Genomic DNA, 24,771 nt, shown 5'->3' on the forward strand with positions numbered 1-24,771 from the left:
TCATGCATCTTCTTCCTTTTCATCCAGGGTGTGCCTTTTCAATTTTCCTCTAGAGACAGTCTTTCCCACTTTTTTTTAAAAAAATTATATGCACTGGTGTTTTGCTTGCATGTATGTCTATGTGAAGGTGTCAGGTCCTCTAGAACTGGAGTTACAGACAGTTGTGAGCTGCCACGTGGGTGCTGGGAATTGAATGCAAGTCCTCTGGAAGAGCAGTCAGTGCTCTTAACCACTGAGTCATCTCTCCAGCCCTGACGGTCTTTCCTATAGTCTATGCTGGCCCTGGATTCTTGATCCTTTTGCTTCAGCCTCCTGATGCTATGGTTACAGGCACACATCATTACTTCTGGCTCAAGATGTGCTTGTTTTTTGAACATAGTTTGGTGATCTGTCTTCCTAAGGAGTCTGCTGTGGCTCCCCATCTCAATCCCGAGCTAGACGTCTCTGTACCGGTGAACTTACTATTCTCTCTCCCTCCTCAACATGCTTCCAGGCTGTTGGGCTTATGCTTTTACCTCTTTCTGTACATACGTTGGGTCACAGGAAGTATCAAGTGTCTGTTTAACTAAAACACTTGTTTTACCTAGAAAATCAATAACTGCCCAAGCTGAACTGAGTGTCCTGGGAGGCCACTCAAAAGAATCGCATTCTTTGTTTCTGGTTTAGGCCCTGACCAGTTCTGCGAGGCAGGGGAGGAGAGAACCATGTGTTGGAACAAGGCAGACATGGTTAAGATCAGTCACTAAAACATGTTGGCAGTGTGGTGTGGGGCAGGTTTCATAGCATCTCTCACCTTTTAGCCTCTAGTATATACAAAATTGGGGCACAACACGCTCAGCACAGTGCCAACATGTTCTGAGAGCTCCGCATGGGAACAACCACAGTCAGCCCTCCCCCTCCAGTGGGCCGGCTCTCTAACACTCTTGACAAGATGGGTAGAAGGCTAGGGGGTCTGCTTTCAACCTACTGCTGTGGCTTCTGTTCAGTGATGCATAGCTCCTGGTGTGCTGCCCCTTGTCAGCCATCTTGGTTTTTCACATCACTGCTGAGGGTCAACTCTACTCGTGAGATAGCTCCATGTCTTTGGATGTCTGAATCCATCCCCATTCTCAGGGGAACCCCTGACCAGGGCCTGACAACACACACTGTCATCTTCCGGACCCATCGATGTCCCTGTCATTATCACGATCAGAACGTCTCTAAATTCTTACAGTGGGAAGCACATTTGACTAGAAGTCTGAATATCTGTGCTGTTGATTTTGAGATAGGGTCTCCCTCTGTAGCCCAGGCTGGCCCTTGTGGTAGTCTTCCAGCCTTAGCTTCTGAATTCCTAAATATCACTCTAGATAAATTTTGCCATCCTGGCATCTTAAAATGCCACAGGTTAAACTTCCCTTATCCCAGTAACTAGTTCACTAATTAGCTTTGGCACACACAAAAGCGAAAGGTAGGGTTGGATCTCTCTCAAAACTCAATAGAGGACAAGGGTCAAATTCAAGGAGGCCAACCAGAAGTTCCCAGTGGTACTTCAGTCCTTGGATGCTGGAGTCCGGGAGGAGTGGCCAGGGCTCTTGGGAGAGAGGCCTGTGTCCTGGGTCTTCCACAATGTGTGCTCTATTCTCCGAGCCTTGAGGACTAGAGGCAGTGGTTTCTATTACTGCTTTGTCCCCTGGAAGTCCCAGCTAGTGATGACTTTATGGGTTTGTATGGTCTAGACAAGAGGGTTACTCTTTGGTGAAATGGTTCCCTGGGGAAGTGTCTGTGAAAATCCCCGTCCAGCTAATTACCACTCAGAAAAGGCTGGCTGCGACCAGAGGGCGCTAGACTCAGGCAAAGGCTGGGGTCAGTCTCAGGGCCGGCCGGCACTCCTGGCTTTACCACCAACTGTATTTTCTGCCTTGTCAAAACAAGAGCAGGAAAGGGGAAGAGAGAAATCCCACTGTAGGGCGGTGGGGGAGCAGAGGCGGAGGGGTGCTTGTGCTGTGCCTGCCAGGGCCTGCCTGAGAGACAGGTGGCTGTCAACCCCTTCTCGGCTGCATGGCCACGGGAGGCCTGCCAGCTTCTGCGCGACTTCTGATCTTTAGACGCACACAGGTACCATGTCTCCACTCTGCCAGGTGAACTGCTCAATGCCATCGAGGGACGGTGCAAACCCAGAGGAGAGTAGCCTGAAGCTATTTTCACCTCAGCTTTTTTGCTTGTTTGTTTTTGGGGACAGGGTTTCTCTGTGTAGTCCTGGTTCTCCTGAACCCCCTCTGTAGACCAGGCTGGCCTTGAACTCAGAGATCTGCCTGCCTCTTGCCTCCTGAGTGCTGGGATTAAAGGCGTGCGCCACCACTGCTGGCTTTCACCTCAGCGTTTGCAGGTCAGGAGAGAGGGAGGTGGCTACATGAGAGAAAGCACCTGTCTGGAATGCCCTGGATCCTGACCAATGGACAACTGGCTGTGGTCACAAGAAGGCGGGGCCCAGTCTCCGAGCACAGCAAGTTCTGATTGGAGATCGCCTTCCCCAGAAATCCTGGACATGAGTCCTGTGCCATGGTGGCCTCGACCACCACAGCCTGCCACTGTTCCTATGTGGTCTCACAGAGACAGAACCTCCCTCGCTGGGGCCATATTTGTTGGAGCAGTTACTGTCTTTTCCGCCCAGAGCATGCAGCGTGGACTGACTGGCCCTTCTCCCGCCTGCACTTCATGACCCCGTCAGAGATGGTCTTATATACTAAACACCACTGACTGCCTACAGTGAAGCCCTCAGTGAAGATGGGATTTCTACCAAAAAGACATTCAGAAAAACAAACCAAAATAAAACTTCCTTCCTCTCTGCAGGTGAGCTCTAAGGGAGTATTTATTCTGGGATGGTGAATCTGGAGTGGGGAGGGGTTGGGGGTGTGTGTCCCAGGATCTGCAGCCTAGAGGGAACTGTGCAGCCTATAACTAGATGAGGATCTCATGAATTAAGAACCACACATTCATGATGATATAAACATGAAAACATACAGTATTTGTAGTGACTAAGGACTAAATGCTGGAGGACATGGTTGCTGACCACATGCCCCTGGGCTTGACACTGTGCTTAGACAGGGGTGAGCCTGCCTAGATCACTCACTGAATTTGATTTTTTAAAGTGATTTATTCTACTTTTTAAAATTTTATTTTATGTGCATTGAGTTTTGCTTGCTTGGATGTCTGTATGAGGGTGTTGACTCCCACAGAGCTGGAATTAGATAGTTATGAATTGTCATGTGGGGGCTGGGAATTGAACCCAGGTCCTCTGGAAGAGCAGCCAGTGCTCTTAACCTCTGAACCATATCTCCAGCCCAAAATTTTTTTGATCTAGCGAAGAGTATATTTTACATTATGATTCAGAAAATACCCCTGCCCCCGAAGTTTCTAAAGCCAGTGTGAATTTTAGTAAGTGTGATGTTCTCTCTGTTCTGTTCTCTAATTTCTCTATTTTAAAATGCTGGCCACAATTTACGATTAGTTCTCATGGGCCCACTCACCAATGAGATGTGTCTTCAGTCTGAAGACAGCAGCTGAGCTGAGTGTACACAGGCTTCTGCTTTGAAAAGTCCGCATGACAAAAGTCTGAGGCTGTTCACGACACACTATTCCTCCCGCTGTTGGGAGGAGAGGATCCTGAGGAAGTATGTGCTGCTGCTGCTGCTGTAGTCACAGCCAGGTCAAGGACCCCAGAGCCTTAGGACCAGAGGCTCAGAGGGATGGCAAAGTCCCCCTTGGGGACTGAATACAAGTATGCAGAAAATGTCCACCATTGCTTCCTGGCCCCGCCCCCCTCACGGCGGCATGTTTACACCCTGATCTCTGCTCCCTGCAGAGACTGCTCCTACCGAGATTAACTACACCTGCCTGCCTCCCTGTTCAGCTTGGTACCACAACCCCATCTTGTCCAGCTGTGTGCAACAACTCCCTCTAATAAACATATTAAGCTTCCCAGGTGCTGAGGCTTCTTCATCAGAGCCCAGATCACCTGGTCCCAGCTTCTGTCTTCTCTGTGGACTTGTCTTCATTCTCCCACCACCCCCGTGGCATCACCCTTTGCTCTTCCGTAGGGAGGGGCTTGGGGTGGCAGTGTACCCACAAGTGCAGCGGTGTCAAGGAAGGACAACTTACATCATAAAGCCACCTAGGACCTGCTGCTCTCTCAACACTGCTATTGAAGTCCCTTCTAGACAATGGGGTCTAAAATGATTCGAGAGCACCCACTTTTAAAACCTAATCTGTATATGTTCTCATATGTGTGCACACATCCATGTGCAGGCTTGTGGAAGCCAGCCGTCCATCACGGTCTCTGCCTCCATCATGGTCTCCCTTATTTTCTGAGACATAATCTCTCACTAAACCTGGAGCTTACCTACTCAGTAAGACTGGCCAGGGAGCCCCAGGGTTCCTCCTGTCTCTGCCTCCCCAGTGCTGGGTTACAGCCCACACTGCTCTATCAGGCTCGTCATGTGGACATTCAGGGTTGAACTCAGGTTCTCATTCCTACACAGCAAGCATGGTACTGACTGAGGCATCTTCCGAGTCCCTTTTTAAGACCTATTTTTGGTATCTTTTTTTTTTTTTTTTTTTTTGGTTTTTCGAGACAGGGTTTCTCTGTGTAGCTTTGCGCCTTTCCTGGGACTCACTTGGTAGCCCAGGCTGGCCTCGAACTCACAGAGATCTGCCTGGCTCTGCCTCCCGAGTGCTGGGATTAAAGGCGTGCGCCACCACCGCCCGGCAAGACCTATTTTTAAAATCAGTTCCATAGTCTAACATTCTGAAGATCTTACACACGGACCATAAAGATGGCCAGCATGTCAGCAATATTGCCACCTTGTTACGGCACAAATGGAGGCCATTCCGAGTTCCTGACAGGAAAGCACTCAAAGCTCCCGAATCCTGCAGTTTTCCGAGGTACAAAGTGTGCTCAAGAAGACAAGTGCTTTGCTGTAGAGCCACAACACTCTCACCTTGACCCTGACACCTGTAAGCAGAACCAGAGGCGAGCAGATCTTGGGAGAACCTGTTTCCTGTCTCAGTGTTCTTTCCACCTTCCCAGGCACCCTTCTCTTTCTGAGAATTCCAAGGGCTCAGGCTCTCTGTAATGAGGCATCTCACCAGTACCAAGGACACACGCTACAGCCCCAGGATGGGGCCCAACTGGCCCACATGAATTAAACTTGACCTCACACTTATTGCACTATTTTCAATTTTTTTTTTTCTAAACAGGGTCTCATTATGTAGCTCAGGCTGTCCTGGAACTCACTGGTAGACCAGGCTGGTCTTAAACTCTCAGAGGATCTGCCTGCATCTCCTTCTGAGTGTGCCAATATACCTGGCTGTCAAATTTATTATTATTTATTGCTATTACTATTTTGTGATATATATATAGTGTTTTATATATATATTAGAGGGAGGGGGGTGTAAGAAGCATGCTTGTGTGCCATATGTAGAGGCCAGAGAATAACTTTGTGAAGTTGTTCTCTCCTTCCACCTTTATAGGGGCTCTGGGGACTGAACTCGGGTTGCTGGGCTTCCATGGAAAGTGTCTTTATCTGATAAACCATCTCCCTGGCCAATTTCAGACTTATGAACACTAATGTTCCAGTCATCTGTTCTACTCTGGGTCACAGAGCGCCAGGCAGCAAGTGTGCCAACTGGGAGGAGAGGGTATAATGTAAAGACTCTGCTCGGCATCACTCTCTGTAAACGAGAACTGACTGAGGGCAAACCCGAATTGGGCACATGAGGACGCCACGGTTTGTGAGGTTAACCAATGAAGAACACCTTCCACATAAGAACTGGATGCCACTCAGAAGGAGACACAAGTTGCTGCTATCTTCTAGAAGACAAAGAGGAGAACAATCTTGTGTCAGGCCCCTCATCTTTATCAAATGCTCTATTCTACAACAGAAAACACAGCTGCAGTGCTTTGAATAAGAATGTCCCTCACTGGCTCACATATTTTAATGCTCGGTTATTAGGGAGTGGCACTGTTAGAGAAGGATTAGGAGGTGTGGCCTTGTTGGTGGAAGCATGTCACTGGGGATGGGCTTTGAGGTTTCAAAAGCCCAAGGGAGGCCCATCCCCCCGCCCCCACCTCTCTGCTAGTGCATCAAGATGTAGCTCTTAGCTACTGCTTCAGCACCATGCCTGCCTGCCCCCATGCTCCCTGCCATGATGATAATAGACTAAGTCTCTGAAACTATAAGCAAGCCCCTAATTAAATGCTTTCTTTTATAAGAGTTGTGTTGGTCATGGTGTCACAGCAACAGAACAGTGACTAAGACATCAGGCAATGTAAACAAAGTCCAGGAGGTGGGAAGATGCTAATTTTAAGAAGTGTAGCACCAGGAGGAAGGAGCTACTTTCCAGTTATATACAGTCTGGCTCTGTTTTCCAGCCTGCTCTCCTTGCTTGACTCAAGGACAAGATGCTCTGCCACATTTCCGCTTCCCTCATGGCAAAGACAGCTCTCAGGTCTTGCAAACCGTCTCCCACTTTTTTGGACAATGCCAACAAATAGACCTTTGTTGAAATGTAAAATAGGAAGGACCTTTCCCCCCCAAGAATTCTTATTACTTATTCATTTTAGGAACCAGGGCTTTGTGGCTTGAAGTCCTCCTTCAACACCTGTGAGGCTTTATTTCAGGACATCTGCCTATCTACAGGTATGAAATGGTGTTGTAATTGTATATAACCTATACACATTATGTTGTATGTTTTAAATAATTTCTAGATCACTTCTAACACTCAACTGGATGTAAATGCTGTATAATAATTGTGTGTATTGTTTATGGAGTATTGACAAGGTAATCATTAGGGGTTGTGGATATAGCTCAGTGGTAAAGTGCTTGCCTAGTGTGTTCAGGGCCCTGAATTCAATTACCAATGCTGCAAAATAAAAAAAAATTGACTAGATTTGATGGCTTACACCTGTAATCCCCGCCCTTGGGAGATGGAGGTAGGAAGAGCTAGAGTTTGAGGCCAGCATGAGTCACACAATGGGACCCTATCTCAAAAACAAACAGGTGAGCAAATAAATAGGTAAGAGTCTGCACATATTCAGCATGGATACAATTTTCCACTCAGAACACAGGATACAGATATGGAAGTGCTGACGATATTTGTATACTCGTTAAATACAGTCATAGTTGTTCATTTGCTATTTCCCTTCCAAGGACTGTTCATTAGTTACCAAAGGTATATTTATGCTTATATACTGCATATGTATTATATAGTTGATCCAGAAATGGTTTTATTTAAAAGCTTTTGAGATGAAAATTTTTTCATTGTCATTTAGACAAAGCATCAGCCTACAAAATGAGAAAATATTTTTACCAACTACACATCTAATAGAGGACTAATATCCAAAATATATAAAGAACTAAAAAAACTAGACATCAAGGAAACAACTCAATTAAAAATGGGGTATAGATCTAAACAGAATTCTCAAAATAGTAAACTCAAATGGCTGAGAAACACTTAAAGAAATGGTCAACATCCTTAGCCATTAGGGAAATGCAATCCAAACCACTTTGAGATTCCATCTTATATCTGTCTAAATGGCTAAGATCAATAGTACAAGTGACAGCTCATGCTAGTGAGGATGTGAAGTAAGGGGAATACTCATGCATTGCTGATAGGAGTGCAAATTTGTACAGCCACTATGGAAATCAGTGTGGTGGTTCCTCAAGAAGATGGGTATCAATCTGCCCCAAGATCCAACTCTACCACTCTTGGGCATATGCCCAAAAGCTGCTTCATCCTACCACAGAGAAATTTGTTCAACCATGTTCATTGCTACTCTATTTAAAATAGCCAGAAATTGGAAACAGCCTAGGTGTACCTCAGCAGAAGAACAGATCAGGAAAATGTAGTACATTTACACAGTGGAGTATTTCTTAGCTGTTAATAAAAAGAAGAAGAAGAAGAAGAGAGAGAAAGAAAAGAAAAAGAAAGAAAAGAAATCATGAAATTCACAGGTAAATGGATAGAACTAGAAAAAAAAAAAAGTCATCCCGAGTGAGGTATCCCAGACCCAGAAAGACAAGTATGATATGTATCCACTTATATGCAGGTATTAGCTGTTAAGTCAATGATAACCAAGCTACAATGTGTAGAACCACAGAGGCTAGGTATAGAGTAAGAGACTAGGGAGCACAGAGGATCGGGTGTGGAGGGAGAAGGGAGAAGGGAGGGAATATGGGGAGAGACAGCTAAAATTAAGGGCCAGTTGAGGGTAGTACGCAAACCTAATACAGTAGAAGTGTCCTGTAGTAGAATATTATTTTAACAGGAAAAGCTCAGAGGCAAAAGGTAGATGGGATAGTTTAAGATAAGGGAAGTTGGCTAGAAACTAAGCCAAGCAAATCTGGGCATTCATAAGTAAGAATAAGCCTCAATATGTGCTTTATTTGTGAGTTGGGTGGTGCCCCCCCCCAAAAAAAAGAGCCAAAGAACAAACAACAACAGCATCCTAAAGTATATACATATATGAAGATGATCTAAATGATCATAAAATAATAGGGGACAGTCTCAACTATACATCTCTTGTAACTAAATGAAGCTTCCAGTACCAGGACATCTAATTGAGGTTTTGGCCAAAAAGGTCCCGTGAGAATCCCCAAACAACCCAGGCTGTTGCCAAGACTCTAGGTTGCTCTCCATAGACTGACAGCCCCACTGCTGAAGACAATGCCCATCCACCTCACTGAACACAGAGAACTCACTGAACAAGATATCTACATAGAGCTGTCATCCCTACAGGAGGGTACTCTGTGGTGATATTTTGTTTGTGCTCTAACCAACAAAGCTTGTCTGGAGATCAGAGTGCGGAGCTAACCACTAGAGGCCAGGCAGTGGTGGCACACACCTTTAATCCCAGCACTTGAGATCTCATGCATTTGATCCAAGTACTTGGTAGGCACATGCCTTTAATCTCAACACTTAGGAGGAGAAAACAGGAAGTGATATGGCTGGGCAGAGAGAGGAAGTGATAAGGTGGGGATGGAGACAGGAGCTGCGCTCCACTCCTTTCCATCTGAGGATTCCTAGAGGTAAGAAGTCTTTCTAGTGGCTGGTTGCTCTGCTTCTCTGATCTTTCAACTTTCACCCTGATATCTGACTCCAGTTTTTTATCATTAAGACCAATTAGAATTTGCGCTACAGTACTCTTTAGGCCACCAAAAGAGAAATGTACAAATCAAGCCAGCCACAAACCCTTCGTTCGATCTGCAATGGTGTCCTGTCTGCAAGATATGCTAGGGCAATGAAGGAACAAAAGTTGTGGGAGTCACCAACCACTATCTGATTTGACTTAAGGCCCATTCATGAGATGGAGCCCATACCTGACACTTCTTGGGTGACCAAGAACCAGAGACTAGATAGCCTAGGGACCTAGGGTAAAACCAAATATCACTGTTCTGAAAGAACAAAAAACAAAAGCCAAAACAAACCAGATAACAACAAAATATAGCCATAAAATGACTCCTAATGACATTCTGGTATAGGCATAGATCAGTGCCTTGCTCAGCCATCATCAGAGAAGTTCCCCCTGCAGCAGATGGGAACAAATACAGAGACCCACAAGCCAGACATTATGCAGAGTGAGAGACCTTGGAACACTCAGCCCTAATGGGATGTCTCCATCAAATCCCTCTCCTCAGGGCTCAGGGAACCCTTCCGAAGAGGAGGCAGAAAGATTATAAGAGCTAGAGAGGTCTGGGAACACCAAGAAAACAAGGCCCTCTAAATCAACATGATTAAAGCTCATATAAACTCACAGAGGCTGAGGCAGCATGCATAGGGCCTACAAGGGTCTGCACCAGTCCTCTGGGTATATCTTATGGCTTCTAGTTCAGTGTTTTTATGGGAGTCTCAAGGGTGCATATGAGTGAGTCTCTGACTCTTGTGTCTTCTTTTGGGCTCTTTTCCTTCTGTTGGTTTGTTCTCTCCAATTCCAATGTGTTAGTTTTTGTTTTATCTTATTATTTTTATTTTATTAGATTACATTTTATTTTATTATTATCCCTTAGAATTCCATTTGTATTCCAATGAGAGAGAGGTGGGGGAGTGGATCCAGATGGAGTTGGAGGTGGTAAGGAACTGGGAGAGGCAGAGGAGGGGGAAACTGTAATCAGGACACATGGGAGAAAAAAAAAAAAACTATTTCCAATAAAAGAAAAGCCAGTCAATTTTTCTATTTGTAGTTACTTCATATTTTTAAATTTATGGTTTCCATTTTTGAAAAGGGCTCATGCACCTTCCAGAGAAGATCACCTCTGCATTGAACTGTAGTACCCACAGGTGGGAAGAGACGCCACCAGCTTCCAAGGACCAACTTCTGTGGCAAGCTCATCTCAGAGGCTCCTAACCTACCTGTGGCATCTTAACTTGTGCTTTTACACATTAACTATGTCACATTTTGTTAGAATAAAGAAGACACTTTTTCTTTCCCATGTAACATAGTGTATTCTAAATTATATACAGTTTTTCTACAAATCAAGTGGCTTTCATTTAACCTTTTTAGGCTGTTTCTTTTGCGTGGCAGCAAAATACTGCTCACAGCTTTTCAGTATTTGGCCAAATCTAATTTCACTGAGGTGGACTGTGGAGATTTCCAGCATGACAAAGGTCAAGTTTCATGGACTGTTAGTAACTTCTTAGGGGGTGGGATGCCTATTCAGAAAGTGGATCACAATCATGTCCTAAAATGTCATCCTAAACTGCCTGCCTGGTCTTAGTCCTGTAGCTGCTAGTGCACAGCGACCTACCCGGAAATACCAGGCCTACCCAGGGAAGAGAGCCAGTGGTGTGCCAACCAAATGCTTGTTGAGGGGCTCAAGATTCTGTTGGGCTGTATTCAGGTTAAACATCCTGATGACAATCCTCCTTCTTTTTCCCCTTCTCCTCCCCTCCATCTCCCTCCTCTTCTTCTTCCTCCTCCTCTTCTTTTTCTTCTCCTCCCTCCCTTTTTTTTTGAGTTCGGAGTCTCACTGTGTCACCTGGGTGGCCTCAAACTCTTTGTCATGTGACCCCATTGCCTTAGCCTCCCCAGTGTCCAAATGACAGGCACAGAGCCACCACAGCCAGACCTCCTGAAATCTTAACTATGCAGCTTCTCTTAGAGTGTGGACCTCTTTGTGGGAAGCATCTTCTTCACTATCTGCCAGGAGGGATATCTGCTTTTTCTTTAAAAATCTGGGAAGTGTTGAAATATGAATATATGTTAAAACTATGTAAACCCACCCAACTGAAGCTGAAGGTCCTGCCGTAGTGGGTGGACTGTGGCAGGGAATGACTTGCTAGCTCATTCACAGTTATTCAGTTTTCTGGGTGAGCTGTCCTGGAGCCCCTAGGCATTCAGAGTGTGCCTGCCTATTTGCCTTCCTTCTTCCTTTATTTATTTTAAATCAATACTCCGTAACTGAGGAACTAAGACAGAACCCATAGTACATCACAGCATTGGCATATGTCAAGTTCATACAGTTCCTCTCAAGAAATTCCAGGTTTTTGTGACTGACTTTATGTGCCTCCCCAGAGCAAACTGAGCCAGGACTTGCTCGGCCGAGTATGAACTGCACCTTTGAGCTGATAAGACCTCCCCCAAGCATGAACAGGAATCAATGCTGGTACTCATTTTTCCTGGGAGGACGGCGTAGGTTTCTTTGCAAGGTGCTAAGACAGCACAACCAGAAACCATTCTATCCCTGGCATCCGGCAGGGTCCAGCAACCCAAGCTCCCCTTCCTGGCAATAACCACTTCCTTTTTAGTGCATTTCCAAGAAGTGTGAGCAAAGTTCCGGGCAGGAGCAGGGAGGCTCTGTACTCTGCTGTCTTTTTAGCAACAGCAAATTAGCTAAGTCAAAGCTCCGGCTTCCTTTGCGGATCCTCTCTTTAATGCTGTGCAGCTGGGTGTGCCTGGGGACCATTTTATTGTTAAAACTAGAGCCACATGGAAAAGACATTGAAGTGAATTCACTGCTGCGATATCCACAAAGATGAAAGGGCTTCTCTGATTTTTTAACGTGCCACATTTTAGACAGTGGGTGGGTGGGTGGGGGGGGGGTGGGGAGAGAAGAAAGAGTTCTTCCGAGACCGACCCATTTGGCAGGTCTGCAAACCCATCAGGGTGGACTATGCGTCACCCCCGAACTAGAGGTGTGAGCTAGCTTCTCTCCTCCTATTTCCATAGCATCCACACCATTTCCAGCCTTGGGCTATGGGTTACCCTAGCCCCAACAGTGCGTGCATGTGGGTGGCTGCTGGCTCCTGTGAGCTCTGGACCTCGGCTTTAAAAGGTGGAATTCTCTTGGGATGCAGGAGCGTGGGCTGCAGAGTCCCATGTGTGAGCTGTAAAGCAGCCTTGCCATCAGTCTGGACTTTCTGGGATTTGGCCTCCGTTGGGACAAAGAAAAATCAACCAGGATTGAAGGTAAAAGCCTGTTCCCAGCACAGGTGACATGTGGCTCTAGGACAGTCAGGATTTTCCAGCAGGAATTCCTAACAGTGGACATACTGTTTTTATTGGGCTTGATTAAACAATAACAGTTAATAGTGGAGGTGAAATTTAGGTTTATAACTAAATGTAAACTGTTAAGTACGGGAGCATTGTATGAATATTAACAAACACTGAAAAGTGGTGTTAAAATGGTGGGTCTCGAAACATTATTACAAGTTAAAAGGGACATTTTCCACTACTATGAGATCAACCTGTAGGACCACAACCACCATCCAGGTGTCGGGGTCCCTCTGAGGAGTCTCAGGGCATGGGCTGAAATAGGTAACTTTACTTTTCTTTCTTGTAAATTTCTCAATATAACACAGCATTTTTTATGCCATGGGACAGAAACTATTTTAGATATTGGAAGACCTAGGCATTTAAACACTTTCAGCCACTCATGGCTTTTCCCCTGTTCTGGAAGGCGGTTGTTGGCGACTCTCAGCTTTCCCTCCCCTTTCTTCTCCCTTTCATCTGTCTCCCCATGAGATGAGATTGCTCTCTTTGTTCCAGCTACTGCTTCAGTATCGCCCCGAAGTTAGGAAGATGGAGGACAAGGGATTCTGCTGACTGTCCTTCAATGGCGAGGAAATGCCAGCACTCTAACTGCTGCGTCTATGGACTTCCTTTCTTCCTAAGTGGTTGTCTGTAGCAGAGGAAATGCCACTTACAGCTTCAAGGAGCGCGGCAGCGGAGTGACATTTATGCATGGTGAGATGCACAGCTCTTAACTGGGTCATTCGGTGACCCTGGCAGATACATTTGTGTAGTCAACAGCTGGGGCAAAAAATACATCCAACCCTCCAGGAGGTTCCTGTCTGAGGCCCCACGCCTGGCTGGACTGCTCTGATTTCCACTGGCGCAGGCGGGTTGACTGTACTTGAACTCCTGTGCTCTGCATGGCCGCTGTCCCTCTGCTCCGCAGGTTTCTGAGATTCTGTTTTGTTGATTGCTGTAAGGCAGTCTGTCACTGTCTGGTTTTGTTATGACCCACTTGTCCATTTTCCCAAGGATGAACTGCTGAGTCTCTGGGGACTATTAAGAAGAAAGCATCTTAGTACCTGGCTTTGTGGACATGGCTTTTCATCCTGTGGGAGAAATACCCAGAGAGGAACTGCCAGGCCAATATCAAGGCCAATATTTTATCCCTGAAAAACTAATTTTGTTTCTCTTGCCCCCCTCCGTCGACTAGAGGGACAATGACATCTGTGCTTTCTTCCCTCGGAACAGCTTTGAGCACATTCTCTGCTCTTCCCAGTCAGGAGGCTGGGCCTTTCAGAGATGCTGTCATTCAAAGTCTTATGGTCCTGTATACTGTGATGTTCCTTACATGGCATTATGACTTCAGTCTACATTTTAGCAGTGAAGGATTCAGTGCTATCACTTAATGGGAAACTGAAATAAAAAAGCAACCCAGGGTGGGTGGGGAGAAGCTTTCCACTTCCTGACTGTGTGGTAGGTGAGCCCTTGTGGTCGCCACCTTCAAGAGAGAGCACAGGGCATGGGGATGCACATATCTGAGTGAAAGAGCCACTCTGCTTTCTTGGTATCCTGAATCTCCAGCTAAGGGGGTCATTGCTGCTTTTCCTAAAACAACCAAAGAGGACCTAGATGTCTGTGAACCCATCAACCTTTCTTCTGCCATCCTGGGGAGAGGAAGGTCACCTCAAATACTCCTGTTTTCACAATACTGGCATCCACTGCTAAATGGAGTTGTCTTTTTATTGTACAGTTCTAAGAATTCTTTCTGTGGTGAGCTAATATGTTCTCCTCTTCTGTTTTTTTTTTTTGTTTGTTTTCTTGATTTTACAATATTATACTTTAAACATTTTTTAAGGACATGGGAGTTGGCTTCAGCTATTAAAGGCCTTTGCTGCTCTTGTGGAGAACCTAGGTTCAATTCCCAGTAACCACAATTGTCTGTAACATCAATCCTAGGGGACCTGATATCTTCTGACCTCTGAAAGCATGGACATACATGCAAGAAAAACACTCACACAGATAAGATAATAAAATAAACAAGTAAGGTTAAAATAAAAATGTTTTGATGAAGTTGCCCCATGTTGGTGGCATATACCTTTAATCCCAACACTCAGGAGGTAGAGGCAGGCAGATCTCTGAATTCAAGGCCAGTCTGGTCTATAGCGTTCCACGACAGCCAGGGTTACGCAGAGAAATCCTGTCTAAAAAGAAAGGGAATTCCCAACTCTTTATGTTTCCTTTGGTCTTACAGGCTCTTCCGATACATCCCCGTATCCATGTGTCAACAAAGGGTGGGCCTGCCTTCCCCGAAACCGCCAGGCCAGATCAGGTCACTAGCAGACCCCACCTATACTACACACTCCTGCCACTAGCCCCCCAAGTTAACACAGACCAAAAATACACATACACAAGCATCCTGGCCAGGGCACGTGAAATACTGTCAGTCTTTTCAGTTAAGGGCAAGAAAATGTCTTCTTTGTGTTGAAAATTTGCATCGCTACTTCAAGAAGCCCAGCCCAGCCCGACCTCAGCATAGCAGCCATATCGGCTCTGACAGCCAATGGTCCCTGAACACATGGCTTAGTGACCAGTGCAGGGGCTATAAGGCCTAGTCTAATGGCCTTCAAGGACAGAAGGTGGCGTAGCCCACGGTTAATGCCAGGAATCGCTCCCTGTTCTCACTGCACAGACAGAGAGCCTCTCAGTTAAGCAGGCATTGCCATCACTACACCAAAGAGGAAACAGGTTTGGGAAAGCTGAAGGCCATTTATCCCCCAGACTCCCTGAAAAGAAGGGTTCTCACCACTTTACCCCCAACATCCAGAAAACTCTAGATTTTCATACCGCCTTTTGTCAACATCTCCAAGTCTGCTTACTGGTTCCTTAAGCTGAGATTCCACAATGATCTGGGGCTATAGTCTCCATACCACGTTCTCTCCAGTGCATCTAATTTCCCCTGGAATCCCTCTGCGTTTGGCTTAGGATGCCGGAAGGCATTTCATACAGGTAGGCATCCAGTCTACCTGACAGGCACAGCACCGGCATGGCCTATGTATGTGTTCACTGTTTTCCAGTATGTGCTTACCTGGCTTCTACTGAGTGATGCAAGTGTTATGCACTTATGCTCCTCTGAATGCCAATACAGTACCTTATAACATGACTGAGACTCAATAAACATATCCAGTGAAAAGATCCCAGTGCTGTGGGAAACACCCAATTCAAGCAAGTTATTCAACCATCTTTAAAGTGGTGTTAATAATGTGTCTCATCAAGTGTTAACTAATTACACAGGGACTGGGAATGTTGTGCTAAACACATAAATGTACTGTTATCATTACAGATCACATGGGTTTGACTGTTGTCTTCCAGTTAAGAACAACGTTGTTTGGGAAGACTCCTTGTAAGTGCTACCTAGCAGTAGCTATATAAAATAGGCTAAACCCTATTTCTTTGTCTTTGCTCTTCTAACCACTTTGAGAAGCAAGAGGTTAAAAGCAGACAGCCACAAGGCCAGCCAGGGGGTGGTTCAGGACACATGCCTAGCCTGCCTGAGGCCCTAGGTTTCACCTCCAGCACAGGGGTAGGAAAAGAGAGCAAAGCTCTAGATTCTCAGGCAACAGGGGTTCTACTATTCTATCACACACCTGAGAAGAAGATAAGAACAAAGCAGAATGTAAACAACAGGCTGACGGATCTGAGGCCAGGGAAAGGCCTACAGCGGTTCCAAACACAAACAGGCTGGACAGAGGCTGGGTCTCCTCCACCAGCCGCACTACAGTGCTCTTATGACTAATCGAAGTCGGAGATTTTAGGGAAGGGTTCTTAGGCTCCAGACAGTCCACTCCTCCTCTTCTTTCTTGACTGATTGACTTTTATTTCATGTGCATTGGTGTTTTGCCTGCCTGTATGTCTGTTTGAGGGTGTCAGATTCCCTGGAGCTGGAGTTACAGACAATTGTGAGCTGCCATGTGGGTGCTGGGAATTGAACCCGGGTCCTCTGCCCGTGCTCTTAACTGCTGAGCCATCTCTTCAGCCCAGACAGTCCACTTTCCAAGGCAGAGCATGTTAGCCCAAACTAGAACTTCCCATGTTTATAACAGATTGCGGACTTATGTTGGGTGGCCCATTTCTCTTCCTGTGCTTCACTGGCGCATCTGATAAGCGTCCTCACTATACATAGTCCAGCCTCTTCTTTTGGGCTCGGGGTAGGGGGCATTGGTTTGAGCCTTGTCTTTTTCCCTTGGCGCTTTTCTGCCCTTATGAAACTTGATTTTAATTTGATTTCTGAAAATAAAGGCATGGAGAAGGAATCCATTGGAGCTCCACTCACCATAAGCTTCCAAATACCTTGAACAAAAGTCTATCAGCTCATTCTGTACGTCTGTCTTGTAGGGTCTTTCCAACCTCAAGAAAAATTAATATTTTAAAAAATGATTTTACATTTATTTCTTCTCTTGTATGCATGTGTGTGGGCACATCAGATGTGCCACCCTGTATGTGTGGAGGTCAGAGGACAGATTGCAGGAACTGGTCCTATCCTTTACCCCGTGGGACTTTGGGTGGAACATGGGTTTTCAGACTGGGTGGCAAGCTCAAGCTCCCTTACCGCTGAGCCAGTTCACCCGCTCAATACTTTAGTTTTTAAAGAATGATTGCTGTGCAGTAGGGACTTCGAAAAATTTAAAATCCTTGTCATTTGAACAACTTCCTGTAAAAAATGCCATAAAGGAATGCTAAAGAGCCTCCTATAAAGAACAGGAAGTAAAATAAAACAGTATAAACACTGTTGTGGTAACAGCAGTCTAATCAACATTGGTTTCACCCTACTGACTACCTGCACTTATCAATGCAGACCTTCCCATCCCATTTCATGAGCAACTACGACACTGTCTTGAGCAGCTGCTGTGGACTCCTCCTCTGGCCACTCATTATTAATTGGTGACTACTGTATACTTTAGGTCTCTATAGATTCAGTCCTGACTAGGATTCCATGAACTAAGAATACATCAGATAACTCACGACGGTAAAGTGAAGACACAGTACTGTCCATTGGTATAAACACTACTACTCTGGCCAGGGTCGAAACACCACTTTAACCAAGGATTTGCTTGTAACCATGACTAGGTAAGCACCAGCTCTCTGGAGTCAGCTCACTCTTAGACCAAACCTTAAAGTAAACGGGTAACTTCCTCAACTACAACAAGTTGTGTGAGCAGCGAGTGAGGTGGAGGAGGAGTTGCTGTGGGGAGGGCGAGCTGCAATTCCCATGCCTTCATGTGCCTTGTGTTCCGAGTCTGGCAGAATCAGATTAAATTGCTGGGTTGGCTGCATGGCTGCATGGCTGCATGGCTGCAGGAAAGTCTAATAAGAATTTTTTTTTTTTTTGGTTTTTCGAGACAGGGTTTCTCTGTGTAGCTTTGCACCTTTCCTGGGACTCACTTGGTAGCCCAGGCTGGCCTTGAACTCACAGAGATCCGCCTGGCTCTGCCTCCCGAGTGCTGGGATTAAAGGCATGCGCCACCACCGCCCGGCCTAATAAGAATTTTTAAGCAGCTGGGCATGGGGGTGCACATCTGTGATCTCAGAATTTGAGAGGTTGGGGCAAAGAGGATCAGGAGTTTAAGGTCAGCTTAAACTATATAATGGATTGAGGATGGCTTTGACTACATAAGAGCTGTCTAAACAACCCCTTAGGACCCCCCAAAGATAATATGCAGTGATTGTGTAATCTCTGAGATGAGGCAATCTTTTAAGAAGGCCAGTGAAAGACAATGAAGAGTGGTTCCACGGAACAGTTTCTTCTTTCTTTGATTTTTAACTACATGGCTGTGAGATGTCTACAGTGTAAAGGGGAAATCTGACTCAAACCCCAGTCTACGCTGTATCATAGCTCTGTCACTAATTTAGTCATTAGACAATTTTCCTTGTCATCCTGTGTCCATGATTGACAACAGTACCCTACATCTAGATGCCATTTCACAGCTCTTCCAGAACTTTCTGCATAGAGGTGCTTATGCCTTCCCCAGAGTGCTATACATGTTCAAAACAGGGAGTTTCAATTTGCAAATGCCCACCCATCAATCAAGAGAAAGACCAGAAGTTGGCCAACGGCTGTCAAGGTGACTCAGCAGGTAAAGGGACTTGCTGCCCAACCTTATGACCGAAGTTCAGTCCCTGGAACCCATAGTAGAAGGAGAGAACTGATTTCTGAAAGTTGTCCTCTATTACACACACACACACACACACACACACACACACACACACACACACACACAGAAAAAAAAAGATGTAACTTGAAGAAGTTGGCCAGTGCCTTTCAGCAGGTCCATAGACAATGGGTCCAAATGCAGAACTTCCAGATTCCTGAACAGCAATCATTACAGGAATAATATTCAAGGAACAAACTGGATATGGTAGTGCATGCTTATAATCCCAGCACTCTGGAAGTGGAGGCAGGAGGATCATGAGTTCAAGGCTAGCTTCGGCTACATAGCAAGTTGGGGTCAGCCTGGTCTACTCAAAGTCCTGGCTCAAAATAAACATGACAATGACGTCTTAAAGATGTCAGTGTAAATACTGGTTATCACGGAGTGGGCATACCAGAGAAACCACGTTCTCCGAAAAGGCAGATATGAATGGGAATGTGTGGAGTGACTCTCACAGAGGCTCCTTCTCCCGCACTCGGGTAGCAGTGCTCTCCCTGTGGGCCTGACGTCAGAACTGAGCACAGAATCATACAGAAAAAACGCAGGGAATGAATAGTGAACATGAATGTGAGCTGCCTCCCCCTTAGGAATTATTCTGATGCTGCCATTTCTAAAGGACAAGCATGGGAAATGTTCTGACACTTTAGTCTCAGAGAACTGAATTGTGATCATCTTACTATTTCCCCATCTCTATGATTTCAACTTGGGCCTGTGGGTCAAGGCCTGTATTACGGAGTGTTCACTCTTGATGAGACATGCCATGCCCACCTGTTCATGCAGTGGCGGATTCTCCAAGAGACTGCAAAGCAAATGTCACTGCCAAAACCACCTAAAAACATCTGAAGAGGGAAGCTCCAGGCTGTTCAGAGAGCATAGCTTAAAAATATTTATAAATGAAATGCTCTACAAAGTGACCACTCTCTCCCACCCAGGGACATACTGTGAGTATGGAAGCTGAGGGGTGAATTCAGGAGGCATAGCTGTGGGAAGATATTTATAACCTGGCAATGAAAATGACTAGAACCACATGCGCCAAGCAGAAAGGCCGACCTCCCTAACTACAGGTAAAATAACATTCAGAACAGTGGAAACACCCACAGTCGAAGCTGGGCAGGCCAGGGGTTTAAGGAACCATTTCCCCTGCTGATGTTTGATGTTTATGTGGAATGTTCTTCAAGCAGCAAATAACTTAACGGTGATCCTGACAGACTGAAAATGATACATCTTTCCCAGGACATAAATTAATTCTTTTGGTGGGAAATTGCTAAAATGGACAGGGTGTTACAAAAATTTCTTTATGACTGAAGGAAAAGAAATGATTCCATTTCTTCCTAACATTCTTACATGAAAAATAATAAACTCTCACTTCAAACTGTCCTGATATTCACAGGGCTCACAGTGCCTGTTACTAATTGGGGCAGTCCTGTTTATCTGGTGTTGGCCATGAGTCAGTCCTCATTACCACAAGTATGAAACACATTCTGCTGGAGACTGCTTGTCCCTACAATTCATATTCCATATGAATAAATACTATAGAGGACCACAGAGAAGAGGACCCAGCACTTTCAATGCCCCATTCTGCTCTTCAGACTTACATGGAAAACACCAAGCAAAGATTCTGGAAGCCAATGTTCACAAAACAGAATGTAGGAGAATCCTGAGGTCACACCCCCCATGACCCGAAACATCCCAACAATGCTGGGAGACTAATCCTTTAACACTTGGCAAGCTAGAACACTTTGTGACTTGCTTAAGCTAATAGCGTTTCTGAAGAAAGAACTCAGATGAAATTCTGGTCCCTTGCTTGCTCCACCTTTCTTGTGTTCAAAGTGTGGATAAACGAAGGATATCCATGTCTCATGAGATGGAAGTGCCCCCAGAAAGGTCCCCTAATTACAGCCATTAAGACTGGGAACTGTTCCGGGTCTTTCCTTGGAATATAATCATGCATATTAAGCCTCATACTAAGGACTCTCCTTTAATTTTGTTGAACCTAGCACCTTCCCAGACACTGGAGGGTCCTTTACCCCAATATTTTGTGAATTAGTTAATTAATGTGCAAAATGCATTTTGAGAAGTAACAACTCTGGCCACCTCCCTTGATAGGGGATGGCGAAAGGGGAAGTATGGGACCTGTACATCTCAGTCAAGGAGGTGATGCTAAGGAGATGCTGGTACCCTCTGAAATGGCTTATCTTTTCTCTTAGAATTGCCCAGAATCTCTAACAAAGAGCCATGGTGATGTAAGCTCTGCCACCACCTCAGCTGCCTCCTCTGTGGCAGTGTGGCCTGCTGTGGGACACGCAGGCTTTCCCATATGAAGCTGCTGTACAGTGGAGCACATGTCTTTCCCTCTTTTCCAGGGACACCCCTTCCTCCCCGACTGTGCCTTACTGACTCCACTGTCTTTCCATGAGCCTCTTCTTCCATTGTTAGTGACTCTGGAGGTGCCCACGTCACCGAGTTCTAGATAACAACACTGTATTTACTTGGGTTATTCTTTGATTAATGATAGCCCATATTCCTACAATGGGAGAGAGAATGTGCCCCCTGCTTCTCAGATAAGACAAAGAAGGTCCTTCCCAGACCCCACTCCTATTTACATCCCTGCCCTGAAGTGAGGCATATAATCAGCTCGAGGACTGCAGTGCTCTGGGATGCTCTCACCCTGGTGTGAGTTTAGAAGGATGGTATGGGAAACAAATGAATCTGGGAAAGATGTACTAGAAACTCAATTGTCAGGGACCCAAGTTCCCCACCCCACAGTCTGCTTTATGCAGAGATTGAGTTGGTATTTTCATCTTTGGCTTTGACCCTACTTTAGTGTTTAATCACCACCACACTTGAGAAGATGCCAACATCTTCTACCAGGTGTAAGACTAAGACAGGGCTGCTTCCTTTTATGGAAGTGTCTGACATGTAGAAGGTGTATGCTTTTGTTCCTCATTTTATTATGAAAAATTTCAAGAATAAGCAAAAATAAGGAGACAGGTATAAAGAATGTTCCAGTGCCCCACTGTGTACGGGTGAACTGGCATGGTGCCTTATCCTTGTCAAGCCAAGAAAATGAGCAGATGAAACATGATTGCTAGTTCACACAAAATGGTAAGGTCTTAAAACCTATAAAACTATCTGTAGGCAGAAGTTTCTTTCTCATCTGCCTGTTCCCAAATACCCAGCAGCCACTTCCCAAATAATTGACTTGGAGGCTTAATATTACTTATAAATGCTCAGCCAGTAGCTCAGGCTTATAACTAACTAGCTCTTACACTTAAATTAAACCATAATTCTTACCTATGTTTAGACATGGGGCTTGGTACCTTTTCTCAGTACAACATTCTCATTTTGCTTTCTTTATGTCTGGCTGGAGACCCCTTGATTTCCCCTTCCTCTTCCCAGAATTCTCCTAATCTGTTCACCCTGCCTATACTTCCTGTCTGGCTACTGGACAATCAGCGTTTTATTAGACCAATTCGAATGACAAATCTTGGCAGTGTACAAGAGCGTTACCCATAGCAACCATCACCATAGACATGCACATACTCCATAACTACTTAAAGATAACAACTAGATGAGTGGACACACACAGTGCAAGGGTCAGAGTTGTGGGTCTGAGTCCCCAGCTAAGGGGCTTACCTGTTGGAGTGCTGCTGCGGAATGAAGAGGAGGGAGTGATGGGTGGGGTCACAGGGGGAGTAAGGCTTCCGCTGCTATGACGTGGTGGCGTGGACACATTCCCTCGAGACACGGAGCTGGACAGGGTCAATGAAAGCTTCGGCTGAATCTTCTTCTTCAGGGACTCCTGTTCTCTGCGTGCAGCATCTGTCATGAATCTGAAATGACAGTTGCAGCTGATCAGCCAAGGCCTCAGAGGAAGGCACGAGACTGTGGAGTTTGATGGATGCTCTGCCCTGGGGAAAATACTTGGGGGCAGGTTGGTTCCATTGGAAGTCTCATGAAAGTTTTCCCTTTCCTATGCAGTGAAGTATCTTTCTAGCTTGTTGCTTTTGAGTGCCCTCCAAATTGGGCCATAGTTTTGCCAGGAAACCTTGATACAGATCCGTAATCACCTCAATGTTTTCCGGTTTCAATAGCCTTTCTCTTGGGAGATTCTCTCTCCTTCCATCTGGAGGAAGCCCATCTATTTGTAAGTCCCTGGCCATTCCTGAGCTGAGAGCGTCCATCCTATAGTGCTCAAACCACTGACCAATGCTTAACAGCCATGGTCTCATCTCTGTCTGTTCTCTCTAAACTTTTTCTTCTCTAGACTCTCATACTGTTATTGGAATTGAGATGCTTCTGGTTACCTGAAGGCTGAGCACACCGCCAAGCTCTGCTAGGCCAACGGCTGCAGAACGGCTGTGCTCGACAGCTCAGGCACAGTCAAGAGGCGTGAGAGCAGAGAAGGAGGAAGGTCACCCCACCCTGCCCATGGGCCTGCTTACGTTCTGTTTTTCCTTCTCAGAAAGGAGGCCTTATGCCCTGCTCACCTCACCTGGACATTTCAAAGGTATTCTCCCAATGTCTGTTCTCTTATTCCTGTATAATCTAATGTTTCATAAGTCCATGTAACATGAGATGCAAGACAAACTGGACATGGTAGTCTTTACCTAAAAACCAAACACTTTCCACATTATTGGCAGATAGACTTTGTCAGCTGCATTTATGGACATTGCCACGATGAGCACAGTGACTAGAGAACAGGAAAGCATTCGGGTGATAACAGACACTTGTGTCTACCTGGGCTGTGAGGTGGAACACTCCGCTGCCTCTCAAGTCTTCTCCATCAGTTGTAGTCTGACCAGTTCAATACAAGTCACTGTAAACTAACTGCATTGTACTACATCACAGTATCTCACCAAATCCACTTCATTCTGCTTACAAAATTCCAGAGTGTTTTTCTTCACAATGCTATGAATTTTGGAAGTTAACAGATGGTTCTTAGAGTCAATTAAACACCAAACAAAACAACAGTAATACTGTGCCAGTGTCTTTAAATTCCTACTTTTATGTTTGGAACAAAGATGACTCACTCCTAGCCATGTGTGGTGGTGCACACCTTTCATCCCAGCACTCGGGGGGGGGGCAGAGGCAGGTGGATCTCTGTGAGTTCAAGACTTGCCTGGTCTACAAAGTGAGTTCTAGGGCAGCCAGGACTGTTGCACTGAGAAATCCTGTTGGGAAAACCAAAAGAGATGGCCCGCTCCTTAAATGATTCCTACGACAAGATCCAGATACACAAAGTGGCCTTCCCATGTTACGCCGCACAAGAATAAAGCCATACGCTCTGACTGAGTTCTTAGGTCTGGCGCCATAAGATGGTCATGGCTTACATGACGTGACTGAGAAAGGAGCCTCAGTGCAATGAGGACTGTTTGCACCCAGGACCCCGAAATCGTTGATTCTCAGGTGAAAATCTGGTTCTTCAGCTCTTCAGCTCTTCAACTGCTTTCCTCCTCTCCTCCAAACCTCTACTCAAAATACAGGTGCTCAGAAGAAAAAAAGAAGACAATGAACTGTGGCTTCCTTTTCTTATTTCAAGTAGAACCACTAACTGGCACAGTGCCAAGTGCCTCACATTGGGGTGTGCTGTGTGCCAGAGAGTGGACAAAACCACAGCTGAACTATACAGCTTCTTCCAGGAAGACCAGTTGTCCTCAGTGGCGGGTAATTCACATAGTAAGATAAACACAAGTATTTCATTGGGCAGAGCCAAGTGGACAGCTTGTCCTTTCGTGAAGAGTGTGATATTTGGAGTCAGAAGGGCAGGGTTAACCCTACTGGGTTACTTACTATGTATATGACTTGAGGCAAAGTGACAAATTTCCCAGACCTTAGCCTTATTCTCTGTAGAATGAGAATACAGGTTGACAGCTCTTAGCTGATGAGATTGAGACCAGAATTTTAGACTATTTGCACAGACATTATCAATTGAATATCACCAATAAGGAAGTCTGACATTTAGAAATTTTAGAGCATTTGGAGTTTGGGGATGCTCAATCTGTAATGACTGCTGGTAAAGATACATCTTTCTATAGAAGAATTTGATCTTTGTTTAACTGGAAACCAGCTAAG

At 45.5% G+C, this 24,771-nt stretch overlaps 1 protein-coding gene across 2 annotated transcripts in view; it reads right to left on the reverse strand.

Annotated features, from left to right (window-relative positions):
• Jazf1 (JAZF zinc finger 1) overlaps positions 1–24,771 on the reverse strand; it is a 317,535-nt gene that overhangs the window by 31,064 nt on the left and 261,700 nt on the right. For both annotated transcript variants that reach the window (XM_028864135.2, XM_037203762.1), the window contains one exon: positions 22,333–22,529. In XM_028864135.2, coding sequence (XP_028719968.1) covers positions 22,333–22,529 — 197 coding nt within the window. The remainder of the gene's footprint in view (positions 1–22,332; positions 22,530–24,771) is intronic.

The sequence above is a fragment of the Peromyscus leucopus genome, chromosome 3, assembly GCF_004664715.2.
Source record: "Peromyscus leucopus breed LL Stock chromosome 3, UCI_PerLeu_2.1, whole genome shotgun sequence".
Classification (NCBI taxonomy): Eukaryota; Metazoa; Chordata; class Mammalia; order Rodentia; family Cricetidae; genus Peromyscus; species Peromyscus leucopus.